Below are 25,012 nucleotides of genomic sequence, written 5' to 3'. Positions count from 1 at the left end.
CTGCATCGATATTTTGAAAATAAGTACGTCCCTTATCAAAACCTAGTTAATTTTAATTTTAAGGGAGTATGAGAATATGAGTTTCAGGAGAGATGTTAGGTGAGGAGGATGAATTGTGCGTGAAACGAGATGTAGGTGTTTCAGGTGAAGGTATTGTGAATTTTGAATGGTTTTAAAATAAAAAAGAGCGAGTAAGTTTTTTTTTAAATGTTGCTATGTTACAAATTAAAATTGTCATTTGTCATTGCAATCATCACCTAAGTAAGTGCCAAAATTTAATTTATCTTATACTACTTCTACTGAAACAAAAGGATAAATAAAAATAAAAGTCCTATTCATTTCATTTCTTTGCTGGTAGAATTAAGTGTGTAGAAACGACGAACTTTCATTACTAAAAAATTCCTAGGTTGCCACCTAAAAGCAGTTGTTGACAGAATGAATACTACTTTTTGAAATTTTATTTTTAGAATATAGATATTTCTTAAATTTTTACCTGTAAATGATTATATACTTTGAGTTATGCAGTTAACGTTAAATTTGGTCAAGATTTTCTTTTATCCGCTATTCGAGAGTTTTTATCACCCGAACCTTTATCCCTTGTTGCTGATTCTGTAATTCTTTACTCATTACTCTAAATATTGTAAATTGTGTATGTTCAATTGCGTAAAATGTTTTCAGATATTATAAAAAGAGGGGCACTTTCCTAGAGACAGTTTGTTAAACATTTGAAGTTGTTTTCTTCCCCAAGTGCCATGAATAACAAAAAGTAGATGTTTAGAAATAGTGGCAAGAACCGCTGGTTGTTGCTGAGTGAATTCTTTTGAAGAAGAAGATTTTGCCAGGTATTTTCTAAAAAATTGCTAAACATTACAGGTTCCAATCTATACTTCAATATTAAAAGTTCAGCAATGCTTCAAAGAATTTTATTTTTTAAATTTCAATCTTTCTTCGACGATCCAGCCTTATTCTTTCTCAAATCTTTTTTTTTTTTATAAACGATAAGGATGTTGTCTTAATAATATCTTTTCATATCTTGACCTCATTCAGAACCCATGATTGAAGATGGATGACTTCATTCGTATTTCTCTCGTTTTCCATAAAATTTTAAGTCTTAAATAATTTAAAGTCTGAAATGGAGCAACAGACGATTTATTTGTACATTTATTGTAATATACCTTAATATTCTTTTTATTTAGAGTTAATTCAGAAAAATGAAGGAGAATAAAAAAGGAGAAGGGGTGTCAAATCCTGGTCCAACCCAAGAAGTTAGGAATAAAAAACTCGAAAATGTAAAAGAACCACCGAAAGCTAAGATTACTGACTTGAAAAAGGTGAGCAATTCAATTTATTTTCGATTTAGTACACTAGCAGTTATTCTTCAACTATTTTAAATTAAGTTTCTTAGGTGTTTATTATTACAATTATTTGGTTTAATAGCTTGAAACATACTTCAATGATGGAATACGTACTGTGGATTTTGTTTTGGTCTGGGATTCATCGCATCCATCAGCAAAAGAACCATCTGCCTTTGAAAAGAGAAAGGTAGAATTTATTTTTTATTAGATTGTTAGATGATTTCGACCAAATTTTTAAAAAATTAAAATATTGTAAGTGCAAACTTATTTTGTGCTTACTTTTTGCCCCTGTCTACCTTTATAAAAATGTTCTGAGGTTCAATTTTTACATATTGGTTCTTGAAAGGCCTGCTCTTGCCGACGCAACAAATGCACCAATAAGAATGAACATATCTCTTGACCGTGTAAGTACCTTAATTATTTGAATTTGAGCCCTCTGGAAATGATCTTGATGTTCATCATAATGTCTCAAAATTTATTTCATACATACTTAAGTAAAACATGAGAAGTAAGAGCTACCATGTAAATGGTAAGATGTCTTTTCCTCATATCTTATTTGGATTCGTACTTATACTTCATTTGCAGTTATATGTAGATTTTAACGCATAAAAGTAGTACTAACATTGAATAATCACGTTCAGTTACATCCATTAGACGTATTAAAAAAAAGAAAAAAAAACTCTGCCTTGTATTGAAGATACAGCCATTGAAGCTCCGTTTTGAAATCTATTCTTTTCTTCCATGCTTGAAGAATAATCATTGAAAGACCAAATTGAGATATTGAAAATAAAAGACTTATCATAAAATTTATCGGCAGCAAAGTCCCGTCTGCTTTAAAAATATTAGACCACTATTTTATTTTTAATCAATTTAAAAGTCCACTATTTTTGGTTACGTGCGAAACAATAAATTTGCTTTACAGAAATCTTTTTCGAAGATTTCCTCAAGGTTATATTCTCTTTACTTACTAGCCAAGGAGGTTGAAACATCATGACTTCTAAAACTTCTAATGAACTTTGTGGGCTTACTTATGACCTAGTAAGCTCACGCATTTCTTTTTTTTTTTTTTGTAATCCTAAAACACATTCTTTTTTTTTAGAATTTTGAAAACAATTTAACAATGGAAGGATTAAAACTTGAAAATGAACCGGTAGAATCTGGTTCTACTTTAAATTTCATCAAAATACATGCTCCTATTGATGTTCTCCGACGTTTTGCTGAAATTTTGAAACTGAGAATGCCAATGAAAAAAGTATGATTCAACCTTTATTCAATCACTTATCTTTTATTTCAATATTATTTTAAGTTACTTTAAGTACCACAAAAACAACTTTAGTTTTTGATTTGTTTTTATTTAAATGTAAATAGAATAATATTATGTTTGAAATGTAGGAACTGTGCGTAGGAAGCTGCAACACTAAACTTAAATCATTACTCCAAAACACTTTTCTTGATGAAGGAGGATTGTGTAACGTGAGTGAAAGATTTTCCCAAAATGAGAATGACCAATTTCTTAAAGATAAAGAATGGAAAAGTTTGATGCTTATGGTTTTGTGCCTAAATAATAAAATATTACAGTGGTTAAATTTATTTAGTTGCTTTGTTATTTGAAGTGTATGTTAAAAATGTTAACTTTTGCTAGTTTTGTGGTTGCCAAATAAATGTTTTCTTAAAATATTTGAAACGAATTAACTTTATGTTTTAATTCTATTAAACAATGCTTTTCTGGACAGTCATTTCTACAGTGGTTGTTTTTTTTATTTCTTACAATTAAAGCTGAGTTCTATAATTTAGGATATTGTACAAATTAATATATCCTCTTAAAGTAATATTAGACTTTTAGAAATAAATGCCTTAATTTATGATTCTAGAACTTAATAAACTCCCATTCTAATACTGAAAATGGTTAAATTGCTACTTGAATACTTTTCTAACTTACTTTAATTGCTGAATGCCCCTTCTAGGACCGATGCCTTCTTTGGTAGAATATTCAACTAATTTCTTTTTTTGGTGTATGGTTTTTAAGATTCCATTTCTAGTCGTTTTCTGAGTCAGATTCTCCACTGCTGGCGTGGAATTAGTAATCTCTTTCAGTCTTTCACTTTTAAGCTCAAGGAATTCTCATTTCCTGTAACGTCATTGTCTTGAAACTCATTTTCAGCAACTCACTTAATCCTCATTAATATTATAAAACTGACAGGGCTAGACATTACACTGTTACGTATATAAATGAGAATGTAAAAAGGCGGTAACCAAACAGTCTTCTAGATAGACCTTCCTAAGCCGAGTGTTTCTTTAAGTATGGAAAGACTTATTAACGCTAAGAATAGAACGTTTACTGGAATCCACATATTCTGGTATCTACTCCACGGCAATGTACTCTTTCGTAAGAGACTACTCTAGAGTGAACAGAGTTCACTCACTGGAAGATGACAGTGAATACGCAAGATTCTGGATGCCATTGCCCTTATATATTAGTGAGTTTTGATTGCAAAAAGAAATAATTAGAATTTCTGCATTGTTAAATAATTGTGTAGAAAGGAAGTAAATCTGTGACAACAGACAAATCCACTAAAAAAAGGTTATGTAATTTTTGTTTTAAGCTAACATCCTACTAATTTCTTATTAGATTCTAATTTCAGATTTTGATCCGTAATAAACACTAAAAACAAAACATCATTGTATATTATCATTCAATAAAACAATTACTCGCCATACTTTAATGGCTGGAATTACATTACTTAGCAAAATAATTCTCTGCTGGGAAAAGCTGCTGAATTCATCTTCTTGCATTCTAAGAGCAGTTTCAACACAAGAAATCTTATTTGAAGCTTCTACAAAACGTTTTACAAATATTTCATTAAAAAACCTTAATACCCTTTCAGGTTTTTTTAAAAATCAATAATAATAATACGAAAATATAAAATTGAATGGGTGTTTGTTTTTCAGATAAGATCTCTGCAAAATTTTAAACTTCAATTCTAGGAAAGTTGCAAATTGCTGCAAGAATAACGCCAATTTCAGTCATGATTTTTTTAATTTACCGAGCTTTCGACCTAGGGACTAGGTAATCTTTAGGGCTATGGAAATATTTTACAATATAGTTATTGTTATAATGAATTTGTATAAAATTATGTTGTTTACAAAAATTAATTACCTAATTGACAATATATTTTTTATTTGTAAAAATTTTATATGGTCAATAAAGTAAATAATTTTTGTAAATTACATAGCTTTATACAAATTCATTATTACTATATTGTAAAAAATGTTCCACTGTCCCTAGGTCGAAAGCTCGGCAAAATAAAAAAATCATGACTGAAATTGGCGTTATTCTTTACTTCCTTCTGGATTAATGAATCAGTCACCAAAAACAATGAACATTACTGCATGAGCTTTTAATGTGAACGTCTAGAAACCATATTACTCATTTTTGCTAAGTAGAAAAAAATATGTTTGGAGCTTTAATGTTTTTTTTTTTTCCAAACGTAAATATGATCGAAAAACTTTGTTTTTCCCCAAAATAAAGCATGATTATTATTATTATTTTATTTTTTGTTAATTCTGAAGGAAGAAAAGATAGTACTCAAATCAAATGCTAAAAGAACATTGCACATATTGATGGAAAGATTTATCTACACTGATAAGGAGATATTTCCAGAGAAAGATCAACGTTTCACGGCAATTTATAGTAGAGATAAAGAATATCTGTAAGTGACATTTCACAATAAATGTGAAAAAATTTATGTTGGTTTGAATTTTGTAAATGACTTTTCCTTTGCATGCCGATTGATCTACAATTTTTAAGCAAGCATAAATAACTTTTTTGGGAGGAGGGGGGAAATAATTATCTACTGACAAGGAAACTTCACTCTTCTTTGAAAAAGGTTGCACACATTCAAAGCACTTCTATTTGGAAGAAGACATGGTAAACACTTATTTCATTTTCAGAAATCTTACCAAACATTTCACTAACATATGCTAAAATTTATTGGCAACCTTTCTGTTTTCAATATAATAATAAGCCTTAAACCACTTCCAAAATCCGCCTGACTTCCAAGCGGAGATCCCGGGTCTAAAAATGCTGTTCGGAGATAATCCATGCATTGAAAAAAGGCTGCGGCAGTTGATGGACCTTAGATGTCAACGAGTTTTAATGAATGAAGTCTTTATCTGTTCTAAGGTTAAAAATTACAAATTAAATTAAAATATGTATCATTTGAAACAGATTAATTTACACTAGACTTCTTGATTCTAAGATTATAGATTTTTATTTATGTAATGAAAACTACCAACTGTAGGTAAATATTAATATTTCATTGCTTAATAAAATCTATTTCTAATTTTGAAAGAAAGTAATTTTTTAATATGGCGATCTTTTTATTTTAGAAATTAGACCTTTGTGAGCACAGGCCTCTCCCATTCTGAATTACATTCTTCTGCATGGGTAAAGATAGAGAAGAATGTAATATGATGATTCGTTTTTAATTCTTGCGCGTCAACATCTGAGGTCATAGGTTTTCTGAGCATTTTTCAAAGTGCATTGTGATATGAGCATAGATTTCTCGTTACAATACATTAAAGCTGAAGTAGGCAGGATTTGTGAGGAGAAGAAATATCTAAGGATAGACTCTCTAGCAAGGGATATACGGTTGAAAGTCTTATACTCGTAACTATTGAAAGTTGGAACCACTGAGCATTGGGGAAGCTGCTTGACTTATTATTATTTTGAAAATGGAAAAATAAATTGTGTCATGTGTTAGTGAAAGTATAACTTACCTTAGAGCTGGATTACTAGAAATAGCATAAAATGGTTAATGTACTCAACTGCTGTTTATTGCATGCCATATTGTGTTCATCAGCTTGCCGTCTTAAAGGCCTTCCTAATAGAAGAAATTTGCAACTTTTTTTTAATGAACAGGATCAAGCTGATATATATGCTTTATAAATTTTTAAACATTTTAAGCTATTGTTCCACAGCCTAATGAAAATTTTAAATGCACAAAAACCGGACGAAAATATCTCTTCCTTTTTATTTTTGTCGAGCCCCAGTAGGTATTTGAAGAGATTACAAGCAGGAAGTTGCTCCTTGAAAATGTTTGGGTGATCATCTTTCAATAAAAAATTCGAGTGAAAAAGTTGTGATCAAGATTTTAGCAGCCTGTGAGAAAGGCAATCTGTCAAAGGCTTTTATGCTAGCGTTCATCCTTTTTGATGAACGCTAGCATAAAAGCTGTCATGTTGAACCGCATCAATGCCATGCAGGAGGATCCCTCTACCATAACGAATATTCCTTGCAAATTTTAGATTATAAATTTCAGCAGACTAAAAAAAAAAATCCTCAACTTAAGATTGAAGCTTTTTTGAAGATTTAAGCTTTTGTTATCCAAAGCGAAGTGGCTAAATTGCTGGTATATATTTAGTATTTTTATAGAATAATAGAGTTGAGCTCAGTTATCTCAATTTTTCAAGTAGTTGCCACAGAGATTTGAAGCTATTCAACAATATTAACAAAGGGATCAAGGATGTTGCATTTTATAGCAAATATAACTCGATTTCTATCTAGAGGACTAGGAAAATGTTCTGGAAATGTTTCAAGACTTTTAAATGACTTGAAAGCAGTTATCAGAACAAGAGAAGTCTTTTTATTGGCTGTTTGCTAAGTACATAAGGCTTAAAATAATATAAAAAAGTCATTTTATACATTTTTTTTTCGTAACTTAGTTTTTTAAAATTAATCATTGACTTTTTTATACAATTAGGAATTATAAAACTGTCTCTAAGATTAACAAAGATTATATGGCGCTAACACTACATTTCAATCACTGAAATAAAAATTAAATAATGTCCCTCGATTTATCTCCCCGTGGTAATCTATGGGGGAAAGTGAATTAAAAAAAAATTAAATTTCTGCTGATATCCATTTCAGGGAATTAACATCGTTAAACTTTTCAAAATAAGATGGTAATGAAATCAAAAATTATAGGTTTGCGCCTAGGATGATGTATTTTTTTTAAAAAAATGCTGTTATTTTATTAATTATTACTTTATCTGTCATAAAACGCATGTTTTCATCTATCACCAGAAAATGATACATCAGCAGTTTTAAAGTTCTACCTCCACTAACAAAGCACACACGCTAAACTTGCAACCCCTCCGAAAATCAGAATCCAATCAGAATGAAGGAAAACATGCGACTATGACTGATTAAGTCAACGATTTTATCTTGCACTGCAAATCCAACCACTGTTTACATTATTAAATACTAGTTGATAAACTATTGAATAAAAATAATCTATAATTTTATCTTTTTTTAATTTCTTCTAGTTTTGACATAAACGCCCCGCTTTTCTTTACCCAAGCTGTACGTTCAAGAATCGTACAGTTTATATTGGACAGAACACTCTTCGCTAAACCAACTTCTCACGATATGTTTGTCTTTGGAATGGAAAGGTTATTAAACGGTGGCATTTATTCGGCTGCGTATCCGCTACACGATGTAAGTTTTTACTTTAATTATAATATTAGTTTACAGGACAAAGTTCCTATTGATAGCGTAGTTGCTTCTATTTATAATTGATATTTCATTTTTATTTTTTCCATTAAAGATTTGTTATAATGTTAAAAAAAACCAGCGACAGTGTTTTTTTTGGTCTAATGCGAGGCAAATCTAATTCACAAACCAGCTGTAGCATTCTTACATTTACTCATAAATATCAACAATCAGAACTTCAGTTCTCTTTAAAACTATTTTTGAATGACTAATCAAGTGTGAACTAATAAAAGAAAATTTTCTTCTTCTATCAACCCACAAGGGAAAATTGAGAAAAATAAAAAAAAAGTGTAATCAGACTAAAGAATATATTTTTTAATGTTATTGATAGTGTGACTAGTATTTTATGTACTAAATTCAAAAAGATACCGCGTACCTGTCGGGTCTAGCGTACGCTATGAATTTGACCCCCCCAAAAATTAATTTATGAGAAATAATATTAAGAGCAGATGCTACCGTTTCCCGTAACTACAGTTGCTAATGTAGAAAGTTGTTTCGGCTCTGAAGAAAATGAATAAAATAGCTCAGTACAGCAATGAATCAAGAGAGAATTAATTACTTAGCGTATATGTAGATACTGCATTTCTTAAAAATTTCGTCACAAAGAGACAGCTTAATTCTTTCACACACTCAGGAGTTGCTATTAAGACTTTAAACAGCAAATTTGCTGTTTTATTGTTTAGTTTTTTCTAAAAAATTAAAAGGACGATAGTTCGAACAAACAATGCTGAGTAGAAAAGCAGGATTTGAATTAAGCCTATCATGCACTAGGTCTATTCTGACAAAAAATAAATCTTAACGACTACAAATGTAAAATTATTGAGCTAACTCTGCCTTGTTTCTAGGTTCTTAATTTTTGTTTACGTGTAAAATAAAAATCAAATTATCCTATAGTTACCCCTAAAATCAATGTTTTATCCATTCCAGGGTGATCCGAAGACGCCAGGCTCTATGAGGTACTTGTTGTTACATGAATGGGCATCAGTAAATAAATGGCACAGATACCAACCAGTAGACTACATAAAAAGATATTTTGGCGTCAAAATTGGCCTTTATTTTACCTGGCTTGGATTTTATACGCACATGTTAATTCCGGCTTCAATAGCTGGTTTGGGCTGCTTCATTTATAGTTTCATTACAATGCCGGACGACCACCCAAGGTTTGTTAGAAATGGCGGTAAATTGAATAAATAGATGGAGAAACGTATTACATTCATGTGATTTGCATAATGTGTTCTTTTCTCCTCAACAATGCCTTAAATATGTATATCTCTTGCGGGTGCTTTCAATTTGAGAAAACAAGAACCGATTTATGAGGAAGAATTTTTAGTTTTTTCAAATAGAGGATTTTTTTCCCCCAAAAAAAGTAATGTTTTTATTAATTAAATAAAATACGAATTTAACTAAGAAGTATAGAATTAATAACCGGTTTAAAACTAAATAAAAACAAGCACACTAACGTATAAAAATCACTGATAATACACTTAAAACTGCGTACCCACCGACTCTCAATGGATTGTTCAAATCACAGATTTTTCTTAATTTATTTTTTAATAGTTCTACTTCCATTAGATATTTATGTATACATATATATTTATTTTTTTTCAGCAACGAAATTTGTAGCGGACGAGTTGATTTGAAAATGTGTCCCCTCTGTGATAAATTTTGTGGTTATTGGGATCTTAGAGATACATGTCTTCATTCAAAAGTCACTTACCTGTTTGACAATTATACCACTGTGTTCTTTGCCGTTTTTATGTCAGTTTGGGGTAGGTAATTTCAAACGCTATTTGTTTAGATTATAGCCAAACTTACACCATTTCGAAACAAAAAACAAATCAATAAATAATAATCATTATGAATTCCAGCGGTAACATTTTTGGAATTATGGAAAAGGTACAGTGCAGAAATGACACATCGTTGGGATCTAACAGGATTCGACACTAGAGAAGAACAACCCAGACCTCAATATCTAGCCCGATTGGAAAAATTTAAACTCAAAAAACGTCATGTAAACGTCGTTACTGGAGTTACTGAACGAAAAGTTCCGTTCTGGACGATGAAATTTCCAACGACCATTTTGTCTTTTTCTGTTGTATTACTTTTGGTAAAGTATTTATTTTTAATATATTATACTTTATTTTGTGTGCTTTTGAAAATTATTTTCATTAAGAACGTTCTAAAAATAAAGTTTTTGATACCTCCACTTAAGTAAGTCCCTAATTGCTATTAAGTTTTAGTTTACGGCTGAGGATCCCCTTTTCTTCGGAGCAAAAAATGCTGCGTCAGTGGTTTAAAACAATAGTGAAGGAATTGATATTTCCATAAACGACACTTCCCCAAACCCTACCTAATTGCTGTTATCTTGGATTTGGTTTTCAATTCATCGTTGACACTTGACGCTAGTTAAATAACTATCTGAGAGGATGGGACGAAAGTAATCTGTTAGTACATTATCAGTCGCAATAAGTTATGAGAGTATTTCTTTTTTTGTAAATAAAATTCAAAGTTTTGATAGCACAGTGTATGTGTGAAGTAGAAATACTTTTCTTTTCAAAAAAGAAAAGCAATTGAAATTCAAGATAAGCCAGTACATTGCAAATTACTTATAATAGTCTTAACTATTATACAACTTTTTAAATTTATCGACCTAGTATAACCATATTGTTGTAATTTTATCTGTCCTTCCCAGAAACGATTTCATTAGAACCCTATTCTGAAGTTTAGATTTCTGGTAGTCTAATCATCCCGCCGTTAGGTGGAGGTAATGAGGATATGCATGTGCACATACTGATTCAGTGGCAATCAGCTAATGGAAGCATTTCCAACTTATGCAGCCGAAAATCTTGTGATTCTTTCATTTTAGCGCAATTTGATTTACTTTATCTATCCATTCTATCAACAATATTTGAAAATTATTGAAATATATTTTATTTTACAGATTCTTCTAGCATTGGGTTGTGTACTGGGTGTCGTACTATATAGAATGTCAGTTTTAGCAGCATTAAGTGTTTACGGAGATTCGGTTATAACATCTTATGCAATGTTCTTTACATCTACAACTGCTGCAACCATAAATCTTGTCTGCATACTTGGATTCAGTTGGGTAAATTCATGCAAACATTTACACATTTTTGATGAGCACAAAATTTATAATTTATTTATTTTTCATAACTGCTTCTACTGGAGATAGTTTTTTCTTTGCATCAGATTTTCTATTGTTTTCCTGAAATAAATATGTTTACTCCTACAGGATAAACTCCCTGGAAATCTTTGGAGAAAACACTAGGCACACTACATCTTATTCAGTTTAAATTTTCTAAGTAAAACATTTTTCTTCAGGGGGATTCAGCATTTTGTAGCTAAATTTAAGATTTTCAGTTCACATTTATCGTACTTTCAGTAATTTGCACAATAAAGAACTGTGAATTAGAAAAATCTTAATGAAATTACCTGCAGACTGACCTGCTATGTTTTACTTCGAGGGTAATTCGTTCACAAGAGTCAAGACTTGTGGTAGATATGAACCTTTCAGTGCTCCAAAGATAGTCTACGCGATTATTCAAGATTCAAATGACTAGAGTTCTATTTCGTTCTGTATCTCCATTTTCGCATTTGGAGATGTTACAGGGATGTCGGTTGTAGATTGTAGAAGTAGATAAAAAACTGCATTTTCGGCACAATGATAAAAAAAAGTCATTCTGGTGCCTATTTATTAAACAGTGAGATTCTCCTAAATTAGCAGCAATTTTTTTTAGCTCATTTGTGAGAATCAACCTCTTTTAAAGCTTTTATTAAGTTGGGTTTGGATTTGACTCAATTTCAATGCTTACTCGTACATCACCTTTCTTGAAATTTTTCGTCAAATTGCCCCTCCCTCAACTTACAAATTTCTCGAGTGAAGCTATTATACATAAAACTTTTTCTAAAATGAAGTTTAAATAACGCCCGAATTTTAAAAATTAGATACATTCAGCGTAACAGTTTATTATTTTAATTAACTGGTTTAGCCAAAACATGACCAAATAAATATTGTTACATACCGAAAATGAATTCAAGATATTAGTATTAAGTGATAAAAAGTAAATGCTACGTGTATATTTCAAAAAAATCATTCACTTAATGACAGGAAAAAAAGCTACTTCCAACCATGAGTAGAAGTAAAAGCATCCATTAACTTAGGATTTTTTTAACTTGTTTGCCCGTTCCAAGTGCGTAAGCCTACAGTAAATCCTGACCAGATGTAATCAGGTGGCCATCAAAAACAGCTAAAAATTATAATAATAATACTTTTTTGTTTTCTAGGTATATTCATGGATAGCGTTTTATCTAACTGAAATGGAAATCCTAAGAACACAAACTGAATTTGATGATTCCCTCACACTAAAAATGTACTTATTTGAATTTGTTAACTGTTATGCTTCTATCTTCTATATAGCATTTTACAAAGGCAAATTAATTGGCTATCCAGCGAATTACATCAGATTGTTAGGTTATAGACAAGAAGAAGTTAGTGAAAATTATTAATCTTGTCATTTATCAAAGTTTTTTTGTTTTTACTTGGTCTAATGATAAGTTTTATTTTTCTGGTTTTCCTCATATTTTAGTGCAACCCTGGTGGATGTCTATTGGAACTGTGCATTCAACTTTGTATCATAATGGTCGGGAAACAAGCTTTAAATACTAGTTTGGAAATGATCATGCCGTAAGTATTTTAAAGACAAATTGTAATAGTGAATCCTTGGATCACACTATTCATTATTTGGACAGTATAATTTTTTTGCGTTATTTTTCATATCAGGCATGTTAATATTATTACTTGCAAAATAATAAACGCAAATCCCCTCGTTTGTGGAGCATAAAGTTATATTTAAGAAGAGTACCGTGTTACAAGTACAAGGAGAATCTTAAATTTGTTTAATTCTCAATATTATTATAGTTTTTGGTATAATTTAATCATTAATTAAGCTTCTGTGTCGTGTTTAAAAAAAAGAAAAATTTATAGTTCATAAGAAGTTATAGTTCAATCTCTGAGTTTAAATTGCTTTTTCTATATATGATATGAAAACTGGCAGATTTTCATTTATGTTAAAAGTCCTCAAATTTATTTATGAATACTATTTTCTAAGAATTCTCGGAGCTAATAATTAGAGAAAGCAGTGGCTCACTTTTCATACAAAAATTTTTAATTTTAATTTTAGAATGTTACAAAAATGGTGGAAAACAAGATCTTTAAGAAAACATAAAAAAGAAAATCTAAAAGATGAGAAGGACCCACAATGGAGGCAAGATTACGAACTTATCCCATGGGGAAATCGTGATCTCTTTCCGGAATATTTAGAAATGAGTGAGTAGTATTGTTTCTGTTTTTGATCGATTGTATTTTAAATTGTAGAAAACCTTTCAAACGACTTAAGCTTGAAATATTTGCGATTTTCTTTTTTTGTTATTGACTAATCTAACTTTCTTCAATACGACAAATTATTTAGTTTTGCAGTACGGATTTGTCACCATATTTGTATCCGCTTTTCCATTGGCCCCATTGTTTGCTCTCATTAACAACATTATAGAATTGAGATTGGATGCGAAAAAAATTCTCAAATTCCATCGCCGACCAGTGGCCCAACGAGTTCGCAGTATTGGTGTTTGGTATAGAATTCTGGATTCCATCAGTAAATTAGCTGTTGTAACAAATGTAAATTTTTCCTTTTTTTTTATTAAGATTAAGATTTGTTTCTTATTTAAACTGATTATTTTTTAAACAGAAAAAGTTTTTAATACTTTACTTTTCTAGGGATTTATCATTGCATTTACATCTGACTTTGTTCCAAAACTTGTCTATACCCTTACTGTAAGCGAGAATTACTCTTTAGATGGTTTTCTAAATCATTCACTTTCAACTATGGACACCAAAGACCTGGATCTAAAACATCGGCCTAATACAACTTTACACTACTGCAGGTTAGACTTATAATTAAAATTTATGCGAATTTTTGATAAGTGCTATTACATAAAATAATCTTTACAAATCTGATAGTCTTGTAAGGCTTATAAATGGATTGGTACTTCTTTAGAAGTCTTGATGACATGTCACACTAATTACACTGACATCTTTTGATTACATCTTTAAAAGTTAAACATTGGCTCAAGTATTTAATTTCTGATAATATTATTTGGGCAATGAGAGCATACATTACCGTATTGGCTTCTCAAAAAGGTTTTTGCTAAAATTCCCTTAATAGAATTGTCCCGGAAAACTGTTTTGAATCAAAGTATATCAACATCCTTGATCCTTGTGCAATGTATACCTAGTTTCAGGGATGGCATTTTCTATTAAGGGGCCCAGATGCAAGGAACCTTATAGGGCACTAAAATGGTTTTGTGAGGGTAAAAATGATGATGATTATTATTTTTAAATATTGATGAATGAAGGTTTGTAAAAATGTGTTATTTTATAAACAGTTTTATTATAAATCTATTTAATCGCAGTACGTAAATGCTCCAGCATTCATTGTACACAACTGGCAAAGAGGAACATTTAGAGAATTTAGAAAAAAAATAATATATCTAATGCAAATTTGATTAATATAATTAGTCCAACTTATGAATGATTGGTGCATAAAATTGTTACTGCCCGTGAATTAAAATTTTTTTTGTTAAAATTGTTTCAGATATGTGGACTATAGAGAACCTCCATGGGCTACAAATAGATATGAACACACAACAACTTATTGGACAATTTTAGCAGCTCGACTTGCTTTCGTTGTCGTATTTGAGGTCAGTCGAGAAACAAGATCAAACTAATTATTATTATTTGAAGTCTGTGAATGTTCATTATAATAAATAATTACTTGACTAATAAATATATATATATATATTTTTACCAACAGAACATTGTAGTATTTACGGTAATAATGGTCGAGTGGTGTATCCCAGATGTACCTCGTAAACTTAAAGAACAAATTCGAAGAGAAACCTTTATAACTAATGAAATCATTATACATGAAGAAGCAAAACGAACCAGAGGATATAAAGGACTTCCATTATTTTCCAGTAGTTCATCATTAATCCTTGAAGAACAGAACGAACCACCAAATCAAAGTATTAGTAATTCTAAAAATAAAAATTCTGCTAAAAAGTACTCTAGACAACATGATTATAAAGAAAATCCATTATTATCTAGTAGTTCATCCATAACCATTGAAGAACAGAAAGAACCACCAAATCAAAATAATAATAATTATAATAAAAATTACTCTAGACAACAAGATTGGGGTAAATATTTTAGTAGACGGCCAAAAGATGAAGCTTTGGTACACCGGCCGCAAAGTTTTGGTGAGATATCTGAAGTGACTGTGTAATTTTTATTTGGTTTCGTTGCCTTCAAAAAAAAATTGCGCGATATTTAGTTTGCAAAAAGTAATAAAATAGTGAGTAATCCGTCGAACGTAAGATATCTCTTCCTTTTGGTATATCTACTTCAGTTTTTAAAACATAGTACCAAAGATAAAGTATATTTTATAAATAATATGTTAAGGATAAAACGAATAGTGCAATAGCTTCACTTAAAAAGGAAAATGCGCCATAAAATTAAACAATAACATTATATAGATTATTCAAGCTCGTTAAAAAAGTAAAATATATATTAATGGACAGTGCCTTTTTTTAAGTTGCAAAACTTAGAGCTGTCTATAGTTTAAATATCTTATAAAATTGTAAATTCGTCTCTTTGACATTTAAGACATTATGAATGCTTATGTTGCATTAAAATTGTGGTTTTTTTAGATAAGTATGCATGAGTAACCATCAAGGCTAAGCCTGCCTTGCCATTTTTTTCATGCTGGAACAAATTAACAATAACACCTGACCTTTTACAAGAGAAAGAGTTTTACGCTATTCACTTAAAGAAATATAGAAAAATGAGATTACAGTGGTCTAGCCAACTAAATTTTGAAACAGTTTCATTTTTAATCAGTTTACTAATTTTAGATACAGAAATAACAGTATATGGTGCAGCATGGAAATAAAAATGAAATGTCTTAGGGGGTGAGGCAACCAACAAACTATATCTCCCCTCTAGTAACTTCTTCATCTGTACTTATTCATGAATTTGTGTGATGCTGTATGTAATCTTGTTAAGAATCAATTGCTTAGCTCAAATTTTAAGTATTTGATTGTTGTGTACTTTTTATAAAGCTATTGTAGTTACTATCTTTTAAGACAAAAAATTTATTTAAAATGTTTTAAGACAAAATTACAAACTACTCGTTTTAGATCTGACATAATTGTTAGTCTTCATGATTCATTAACTATATTAAAACTAAGCCGGAGTGTTCAAAGTGTTACTTTAACAGCTTAATTGCGATTGCTTAATTGAATGATTAAGTAGGTAGTTTTTAAAGCTTATTTTTTCACATAAAGTGGTTTAATATACCACATTGATAGTTATGCTATTTGTAGAAGTTCAGATTATTCTATAAAAAAATAAAGCTAAATTGTTAAATGAAGCCTATGGACTAAAACAAATACGTAATTCTAACATTACTGCCGTTTTTTTTTTTTGATAAGGAGTGTTGAAGTTTTGAATACAAAATGTTTTGTTTCTAAACAGGCCTAAATGATAATTTTTTGTGATATTTAGCCACCCACATATGTTTCATGTTTTATATTCTCATCAGTTTATTTGTAAGAATTCGTTTTATTTAGTTTAATTGTTATAACTGATCAAAAATCTCTTTTAAATCTCCTTCATTTTTTGAATTATTAGTTGGCATCGCGTTTGTTTTGATTTCTTTGTTCTCTGTCATTGTTATTTGCAAACAATAAAGACACAAGTCCCACTTAACAACTACTTAAGTCTACTTTTAATAATTCTGTATATTAGCGAGATTTAAAATTTAACTATCTAAAGAAGCCGGCCTATGTTTTAAATCAGAGTTAAACCAAAATTTAAGATGTTAACTGTGATATTTTTGATTCTCAAACTAAATTATTATTTGTTTATTATTTTTCTGTCTTTTGTTTTTTTTTTCACTAGTCATTGTTAATCGTAAAAATACCTTTACGTGTGTCTTAAAGTTGTTAAGTTTTATCTCCTCTACATTTAACCTTCCTTAAGTTATAAGTAAAGAGTTTATAGATAAACCACGAGATGCTGTGAACAATATAAAATATAAACAATTATTATTATAGTGAAGTGTACTGGAGATTTCTAATAAGTATGAAAGTATTTTCTTAAGCTCTTAAATAAATATTTATTTTTGTTTGCAATGGTAAGTTGAATAAAAGTATAACAAATTAAAAAAGTTATCTGTGAACTTAATAAAATATAATTTTTATTACAGAAATTTTCGTATTATAATTGAAAAATAAATTTACCCTAATTGTTTTTTCCCCTAGTTGGAACTCTGATACTTTTTTTTAAATTAAATTAAAATATTGGTAAATTCAGCGTTCAAACGTGACGAAAAATTAAAATCAAATTTTTGTGGTATGGCCGTATTGGATTTCAACGCCTGCTTAGCGGCTCTGATACCAAGACTAACACATTCTGGCTCCGTAAAACCTTGTAGGATACCAGAGATAAAACCAGCTGCAGCACTGCAATAGAAAAAACCAAATAATGAATGCTATCGTCAACGAATTGAGCTTTAATACTTCTAACAACATAGATATGTAAAGGGAAATTTACCAATCGCCAGCTCCCACAGCGTTAATTAATTTCTCCTGTGGTGCTGCTGGATAATATCTAACAAAAATTTCTTTGGATTGACTATGAAAATTATCTTTTATTGCTTCATCATGTTTCACTCTGCTTATCATCTTCAACAGAATAAATTGTAAAGCAATTAGTTTGTAAGTAAGATTTTGATTGGTTTTTTCTTTTAGAAATCATACAGTTGCTTCAACAACGTTACTCTAACATACGGTATTGTATGAACTTTTTAGCATTTTAGAAGAAGTGGAAAACGAGGAGTAAGTTCGTGATTTAAAAATCCAACCCTCTCAATTCATCAATTTTTCCCACATGTACAGAGTAAGATAACTTTTTTTCGGGAAAATCCCTTACAAAGAGCGTCATTCATCTTCACTTTTGCCTTTCACTTTCAATTTCCTAGGAGTAAAAAAAAAAAAAAAATCATTCTACAAGTTACATGTCCACCTGGCTTGATCGCCAACAAAGAATTCCAATTCTACCTATAAAAACTATCCGCAAGAAGTGAAAGCAGTGGTAGCCAGAGTGTATAGAGTCGGGCAATCCAAGATTTGACATCTCATCAATCAAATCTAGATAGGCTAATCATAGACTCTTAGGAGGAGATAATTGCAACATTTCTTTTCACAGCTGAGAACATTAAAATGAATTCATTCTAGAATCGTCATCTTCTTAGTCAACCAAGCAGACGTACAAGTCCTGACAAGTCTGCTCAAGAATAGTATAGATACATTTGAAGACCATAACTAGAATTAATCGCTTGGTCGGGGAAGTTTGCTATGAATTGGTTTTATTTAAGAGTCCCGAACTGCCCTTGCTAATATTCTGCAATTGCAAGAATATCATCAAAGAATAGTTGCACAGAAGAATTTATTACTTTTTATGAACATTGTTTTTGAGAAGTTCTGGGATGCTGAGTAATAAAATGATGATTATTTAGATTGCCCTCAAAAAAGGGCTCATCCCCCACCCCTTTAGACCTTTGTTATAACTTTCAACGAATTATTTTGATATAAACCTTTCTTCTTTCGGAAGAATAAGAGAATGAAGACGGGTCTCGGCCAAAAGAAGTCATTATTTCAAAGAAGAATAAAGTTTGTTTCTGCATTTTTGGTAGAATAATTCAAAATAAACATACCAATATTCCATTTCTTCCTAAAGTTATCATGATTACAGGAATGTATTCAGCCAATGGAATTGTTAAATGAGCTAATAGTTTTATCAATGTATTTATATCAGTATCATCGATATTACCACTTATATCGCCGCTTACACCTAAAACAAATAATAAAGATTAATTAATAACAAAATATTTAACAGTAAAAACGTACAGAACATTAGAACCTATAGTTTCATCATATTAAATAAAGAAAGAAGAAGGTATTTACCAACAGTCTTAGCAATGGTGATCAATTCATTCAAATTAGGCGATGTACAAGTTATCGATTTCCACAATTCAGAACTGAAAGGCTTTGCTGCTTTCTTCAATTCTGTCGGCTCAAACCAAACTGAAAATGAAAACAGAATTAAATGCTACAATACAAATTTTATTATTGTTTATTATTTTTTAAGAATAATGAAAACTTTTTTTACTTGGTGTTCTATGTTCAGCAGCCACATTCAGTGTATATAACATACTCTCTTCAGAAAGATTTCCATCCATTACTATCATTGGAGCGTTTATTAAAGCATCTTTGTGTTTAGAAATCTGTAAACATTCGTTATAACGAACTACAGCTTTTTCTAAATGAGAGTTTTAATAGTATTTTATCTATGAAAAATACGGGACAAACATTTAAACCAATAATATTTAAAAAAATATTAAAGCAATCGAAAACACTCTGTCCTGAGGCGGTGGATGATACGTTTATACAGAATAATTTGAACAATAAAAGAAATAACAGCAATTCAAAATGAGTATTTAATGAAGATATACACATCCATTGAACACAAACTAGGAAGAGACGAATAAAATAAAAATTGTATTTTCAGCGTAATGGAATCTATGTATAAAACATAAATCTAGCCAGAGTTAAGTATTAGACAACTAAATATGAAGTAAAACTGAATCTATAACTAATAACTATTGTTATAGTTGCGCTAATAATACTAAATATAAAAGTTTTAATTTAAGGTAGTTACCTTAAGCTAACTTACAATCATAAGTTTTATTATAGGTTTTAGTTATTACATTAGGGCTTTACTTACGGTATTGTGTACTTCTACTTACTAGTAATAAGTTTGACTATTTAGTAGTTAGCTAATTTTTCCTTAAAGCCTTTATTATGATGGCTTCATCATGATACATTACAGTAAAACATTCGAATGTTAGCATAAATACGATTGTAAGAACATTTATGAAAATAAATCACCGTAAGCATAACTTTCGTAAAGTTAAATGACTACGTAAAATCACGATTCATTTTTATAAGTTTCTAATAGTTAACTGTAGTTAATTAATTTGTAGCGGCAAAAGATAACGATTAAACATTGATTTTTTTTATTCAATTAATGTACAAAAGCTTTTAGTTCTTTATGCTAATTTTACTAAAAAAATTAAATATTTATGTAGTAGAGAGAGATAAGAGATAAGAGATAAATATTCTGTATTTATGAAAACATATTACAGTGAGAGGTACAAAATAAACGAAAAAAATAATTCACTGGTGCATAACTGAATACAATTTTCTTCTACTTACCAATCAAAACAAGTAAACACAAATTTTCTGAATTTTAAAACAGATAAAAAATAATTATAAACGTTATTAAGTTGTTGACAGTTTGCAACATCTAATATATCTGCTACATCACTATTTATTACATTTATATTTTTAAACAAAGATTTTCTATAATTGTTATAAGAAGGGCAATATTTTAAGATATGAGCGAGCGTTTCCTTTGCATTTAGATTACAAGTTTGACAATTAATTGTTGTATCTATGACATACTGTTCTCCATTTAAATATATTCTAATTAGATTTATATTACTTAGCCTAAGCTGAATTAATAACCTTTGCTGTTTTATGTTTGAATTACCAATAAAATAAAAAGGAACACAGTCTGTTTGTACAAAAAATCTAAAATCTGGGTTATATTTTGAATTATACACTCACCAGATCCAGGGATTTTAAGTGGTTCGACCATTTCTCTAAAATGTCTTTTTTACACTGTCGGAGCAGATCCGAACTACTAAATCTTACGTCATAATAACCAATTGTATGCAATACTTTGGCAAGATAAGAAAACCAGTGTTTTTGTATTGTATTGTCTTGCTTATATACTTCGAAAAGGCAAATTTTTGGTAGCTCGGAAGAAGACATAGCGAGTACTTTAATCCACCAGTTAAGAGTACGCTCCAGTATTACCACGCGAATATCTTTGCACCCAGTTTCACTTCTAATAAAATGATTAGGGGTGTTTAATGGTAGGTGAAATAGACCTTTAAAAAACGAAACTTGAAGTTTCTCCGGTACTTTCAAATAGTTGATGGACCAAAGTTCAGAAGCATACAGAAGTGTAGCAGCTGAGATTGACTCAAATAATCTAATTTTAGACTCCCATGTGTTTGATTTGGCCTTAATTAAAATTTCCCGAACCTTCGCTAGAGCTTTATTACCCTCAGTAAAGAAGTACTTGGAAGCACACTTAAATGCTCCTGTACATGTAAAAGGAACTCCAAGATAATTATATGTATTAGTGTATTCAATAATTCTATTGTCATAAAAGTCGTAAGTTTAACTCACTTTTTTAGGTTTCCCTTCAGGTGAAACCTTATAGTAAAACCCTCGAAAGTTGGTGAAATTTATGACTGTAAGAAAACTGTGAAAGTAAAACAACAATAAATGAAGCTGACAACTGTAACGATCAATCTTGAACATATGTAAATGTTACAACTGTAAGTAAAATACACAACTAATTGTCATGGGTTCGATTAGTTCGGTACAAATAATTTATTATAAGCAGCTAACTATATTGACTGAAATTGTTTTTTGTTTTTTTTAGATAAATGAATAGATAAAAATGTATTGGTATTAAAATACTTTGAATAATTCAAAAATATTAAATATTTATGTAGTAGTTCACGATTACTATTGTGCAAATTACTAGCAACTATAACTAAAACTAGTACAATTAGTCGTCAATTATTTTTCAGCAACTTATGGTATTTACTAACTGAATTAGTCATGTTAAAGTAACGTTAAAGAATTAATTAATTTAAAAGAAAACTAACTTACCTGACTTGGTGTGATTACAGAGTGTATGCACATATCTCCAACTGCAAGTTTTGCTTCACCAAACTTATCTACTAGAACTGTATAAGATGCAGTTCTTTCCTTGTCATTTACCACCACACCAGTTGAGTCCTGTACACATTAACTTTTATAGAAGATACCAAAAATTTAAATAATAGAAACAAAATTAACGATTGGAAATTAGAGGAGACTCTTACATGCTCTAATAATACAATGGGTTCTTTTTATCTTATTTTTTTTTTGGAATGTCTCTTTTGCCAATCATAATATGAACAACCGGAAGGTGTGAATTGCTTCATTGAAACCCTTTATGCATTGTAAGTGATTTTCAAATTCGGTTAAGCAGAAAAACTATTGGATTAAAGTTATATTTCCACAGAATTCTACAACACGTAACTCTTGCTTAAAGATATAGTAAAAATGCCCAATGTTAGTTCAGTCTTTAAACTGAATTAGCAGATTTGATGAACTATTTTTAAGTTATTCTTGTAAATACCATAGAAATTAAACATCACCCTTCTAATTTAATAGAACGAAAATTTAGTACAAATTTGTAACAATATTTAAACTGAAAAACCTTACCGTGAAAAGGTTGAGCTGGGAATCACAGGTCTGCCATCTAGTGGCCATTATGGAAAGTTAACTATTAGGTAATAGTTCAGCTGTAATCCGATAGATAGGGCGAGAATCGTTTTTAACTGATTTTTCTTGTCATTAAAATATTTTTTTTTTTTTTTTAAATACAAAAAATTACTGCCGTTAAGAAATCATTTAAAAAACTAAATAAATAGAATGTTTTTTTTTGCAATCAATTCGTCTAAAAATACGAGAATTTTTACCGAATAGTTATTTGATTTCAATTAATACACTTGATTCATCAATATAATAAAGAAAAATTTGTTGAATGAATCAAGAGGCAACATCTTTAAAATAAATAATTACTAGAAACGAACATTTAAAACCATATCATGAACATATAAAACTACTTATGTAAGAAAATTAAACTTAGATAGTTAATTTTATCCAACATTGCATGTATGTTTATTGTATATCCTAACAAGTTTCGTACTTAAATCCGAAAGTGGTCAGGCAGAACATAAGCGGCCACGGATATAATAAATATTACATGTTACTACGGATAAAATCAACATAAAAGAATCAACGATATTATCCAGTACTGCAGACTTAACCACGTTTTTATTGTTACCCATTTGCTTTATCATAAACTCGTTTATTTTTGAAGGATCCGCCCAGATGATTTTACTTGATTTAAAAACAATTTTTTTACTTATAATGATTAGGCAGACTGATGTAGATTATGCTTAATTTAATTAACTTTTAGGTAATAGTACGACTGTTATCCAATAGATAGGGCGAGAATTCATTTTTTTAACACTCATTTTAAGTCATTTTCATCTAAAAATTTTTATTTAATTAGGACGTTTCGTGCCAAAACCCAGTATCTATTCTTCTTATACACATTTTTTTTTGTTTTTTAAAAAATAAATTTATAAAATTAAAAAAAATTAATAAAAAATGTTTACAATCTATAAGAAAATTATTCACTTTCTGAGAACGCTTAAAATATAAATTGTAAATTATAAAGTCATATAAACTGACTTACTTTAAAACCTGCCATGAGGTTGTTTAGAAAATATCAAAAGTGCATAAAACAGATTACGTGAAAAGTAATTTTGAAGTAGACGTGTAAGAAACCTTTTCTATCAAATACACTCTTACCTTATGATCAGAAATTGTAAAATAAGTTTGAAAAAGTACAATGTGGCTTCCCTGTTATATTCTTTGTAATTGTTATGATATATTGGGTCTCATTTATATAGTAGGTACGACAGAATAGAATAGAAAAGAAATTTGTTATTCTGGGAGAATTGTCCCCTAAGAATAAATACAGGTACAAATAGAGGCCTTAATAGTTTGGCCTGTGATTAAACAGAAAATAAATAAATAAATAAGTATTTACAAAAAGTGAAAATAAAAATAGCAGCAGAAATTGAGGAAATAAATTAAAACAATTAGAATTTCGGAGGAAGCTGAATAGAAAGGAGATAACTGAATAGACTGGATTTAAAGATAGAAAGGGTAGGAACATGGCGGACAGATGATGGCAAGGAGTTCCAGAGAGAGGTAGCACGTATTAGGAAGGATTTGTCAAAGGATGAGGTACGGTGTGGGGGAATATAGAGATCGGACGAGCGAGATCTGGTATTACGGGAGTGTATCGAGGATTTAAACTTAAGGAGTTGAAAAATATAAGATGGCCTTTGAGACTGGATGACTTGAAAAAGGAAAGAAACCAAAAAATATTGGCGGCGATAGACAGGGAAAAAGCCACTTCAACTCATCGTTGCAGTGCGAAATGCGAGAGTCTCTGGAAATGCTGAATATAGTTCACGAGGCGCTTGAGCTTAGCTTCAAGATCACCAGAAAGACCGCCATACACTAAGCAACCATAGTGGAAATGGGGGAATATAAAAGAGGAAAAGAGGAGTTGTCGGGTCTTAATTGGAAAAAGGTACTGATTTTTGTAAGATGACTGAGACCGCGGTCTATGTAAGGAGGCGAAAAGTTATTTTTTTCATATAATCATCATAAACTGGATTATTATAGATGGTTTCTAGGTTTTGGTCTGAAATGTCTAATTAAATAGAAAATTTCAAACTGTAAGTGGCTATTACGTAACCATATTTAGCCAAGTAATGTTCAATAAGGAAGTTTTATTATTAAGATATTTTGTCCATATTAAACTGCTTACAATATGGTTGAGGCTGTCTAGTAGACAGGCACCAAACTGGTCTGAAGCGACGGCTGACAAGAGAAGCGGAGGAGTTCGGTACAATTTCCCAAGTGCATCGGCCACATTTCTGCCCACTCCTCCTGGAGATTGTCCTATTTTCCCAGGAAGTGTTCGTCCATCTAACTGGAAACAGAGAAAAAAAAAATGGGGATAATTATGAGTTTTACTGATTTTCTTCAAATAATTCTTAATATGAACTGTAGCGTAGCATGAGAGGTGGTCCTGAAGCGGAAGCACAGAGAGTACAAGGGGAGGTGTTTCTTTTTTTATGCAAAACAAGCGCTCATTTGGCGCCTTCGGCTTCTTTCAGTGCACTGTTGG

General features: G+C 30.3%; 2 protein-coding genes across 14 annotated transcripts; one reads left to right on the top strand and one right to left on the bottom strand.

Annotated features, from left to right (window-relative positions):
* The first annotated feature begins 1 nt into the window (after nt 1).
* LOC141453464 (anoctamin-1-like) lies at nt 2-17,255 on the top strand. Of its 5 annotated transcripts, none has more exons than XM_074126748.1 (18): nt 2-150; nt 679-842; nt 1,197-1,331; nt 1,438-1,542; nt 2,455-2,607; nt 4,926-5,065; nt 7,683-7,854; nt 8,836-9,068; nt 9,517-9,677; nt 9,777-10,015; nt 10,850-11,014; nt 12,214-12,417; nt 12,516-12,613; nt 13,110-13,255; nt 13,398-13,603; nt 13,703-13,869; nt 14,580-14,685; nt 14,799-17,255. In XM_074126748.1, the coding sequence occupies exons 3-18, from the start codon at nt 1,212-1,214 to the stop codon at nt 15,267-15,269; spliced, it is 2,886 nt and encodes a 961-aa protein (XP_073982849.1). In that variant the 5' UTR covers nt 2-150; nt 679-842; nt 1,197-1,211; the 3' UTR covers nt 15,270-17,255. The 5 variants fall into 5 exon arrangements, with proteins under 5 accessions (XP_073982849.1, XP_073982850.1, XP_073982851.1 ...); XM_074126749.1 differs by having other exon boundaries at nt 8-131; XM_074126750.1 differs by having other exon boundaries at nt 25-99.
* Nucleotides 2,469-24,809, bottom strand: LOC141453465 (uncharacterized). Of its 9 annotated transcripts, XR_012458001.1 has the most exons (8): nt 20,737-21,198; nt 19,217-19,331; nt 19,012-19,131; nt 18,762-18,898; nt 17,600-17,730; nt 17,287-17,508; nt 16,968-17,062; nt 2,469-3,483 (listed from the first exon to the last, which is right to left on the bottom strand). XR_012458001.1 is itself a non-coding variant. In XM_074126752.1 (7 exons), the coding sequence occupies exons 1-6, from the start codon at nt 20,941-20,943 to the stop codon at nt 17,334-17,336; spliced, it is 885 nt and encodes a 294-aa protein (XP_073982853.1). In that variant the 5' UTR covers nt 20,944-21,198; the 3' UTR covers nt 10,849-17,062; nt 17,287-17,333. The 9 variants fall into 9 exon arrangements, 8 of the variants coding, with proteins under 8 accessions (XP_073982853.1, XP_073982858.1, XP_073982854.1 ...); XM_074126752.1 differs by lacking the exon at nt 2,469-3,483 and having other exon boundaries at nt 10,849-17,062; XM_074126757.1 differs by lacking the exons at nt 2,469-3,483; nt 16,968-17,062; nt 20,737-21,198 and adding exons at nt 21,859-21,987; nt 24,650-24,809 and having other exon boundaries at nt 17,215-17,508.
* Between the last annotated feature and the right edge of the window lie 203 nt (nt 24,810-25,012).

This window comes from Rhodnius prolixus, unplaced genomic scaffold, assembly GCF_049639745.1.
Source record: "Rhodnius prolixus isolate KJV_2025 unplaced genomic scaffold, Rpr scaffold_3, whole genome shotgun sequence".
Lineage (NCBI taxonomy): Eukaryota > Metazoa > Arthropoda > Insecta > Hemiptera > Reduviidae > Rhodnius > Rhodnius prolixus.
Note: the sequence above shows the minus strand (reverse complement) of the source record. Positions and strands in the feature narration are given on the sequence as shown.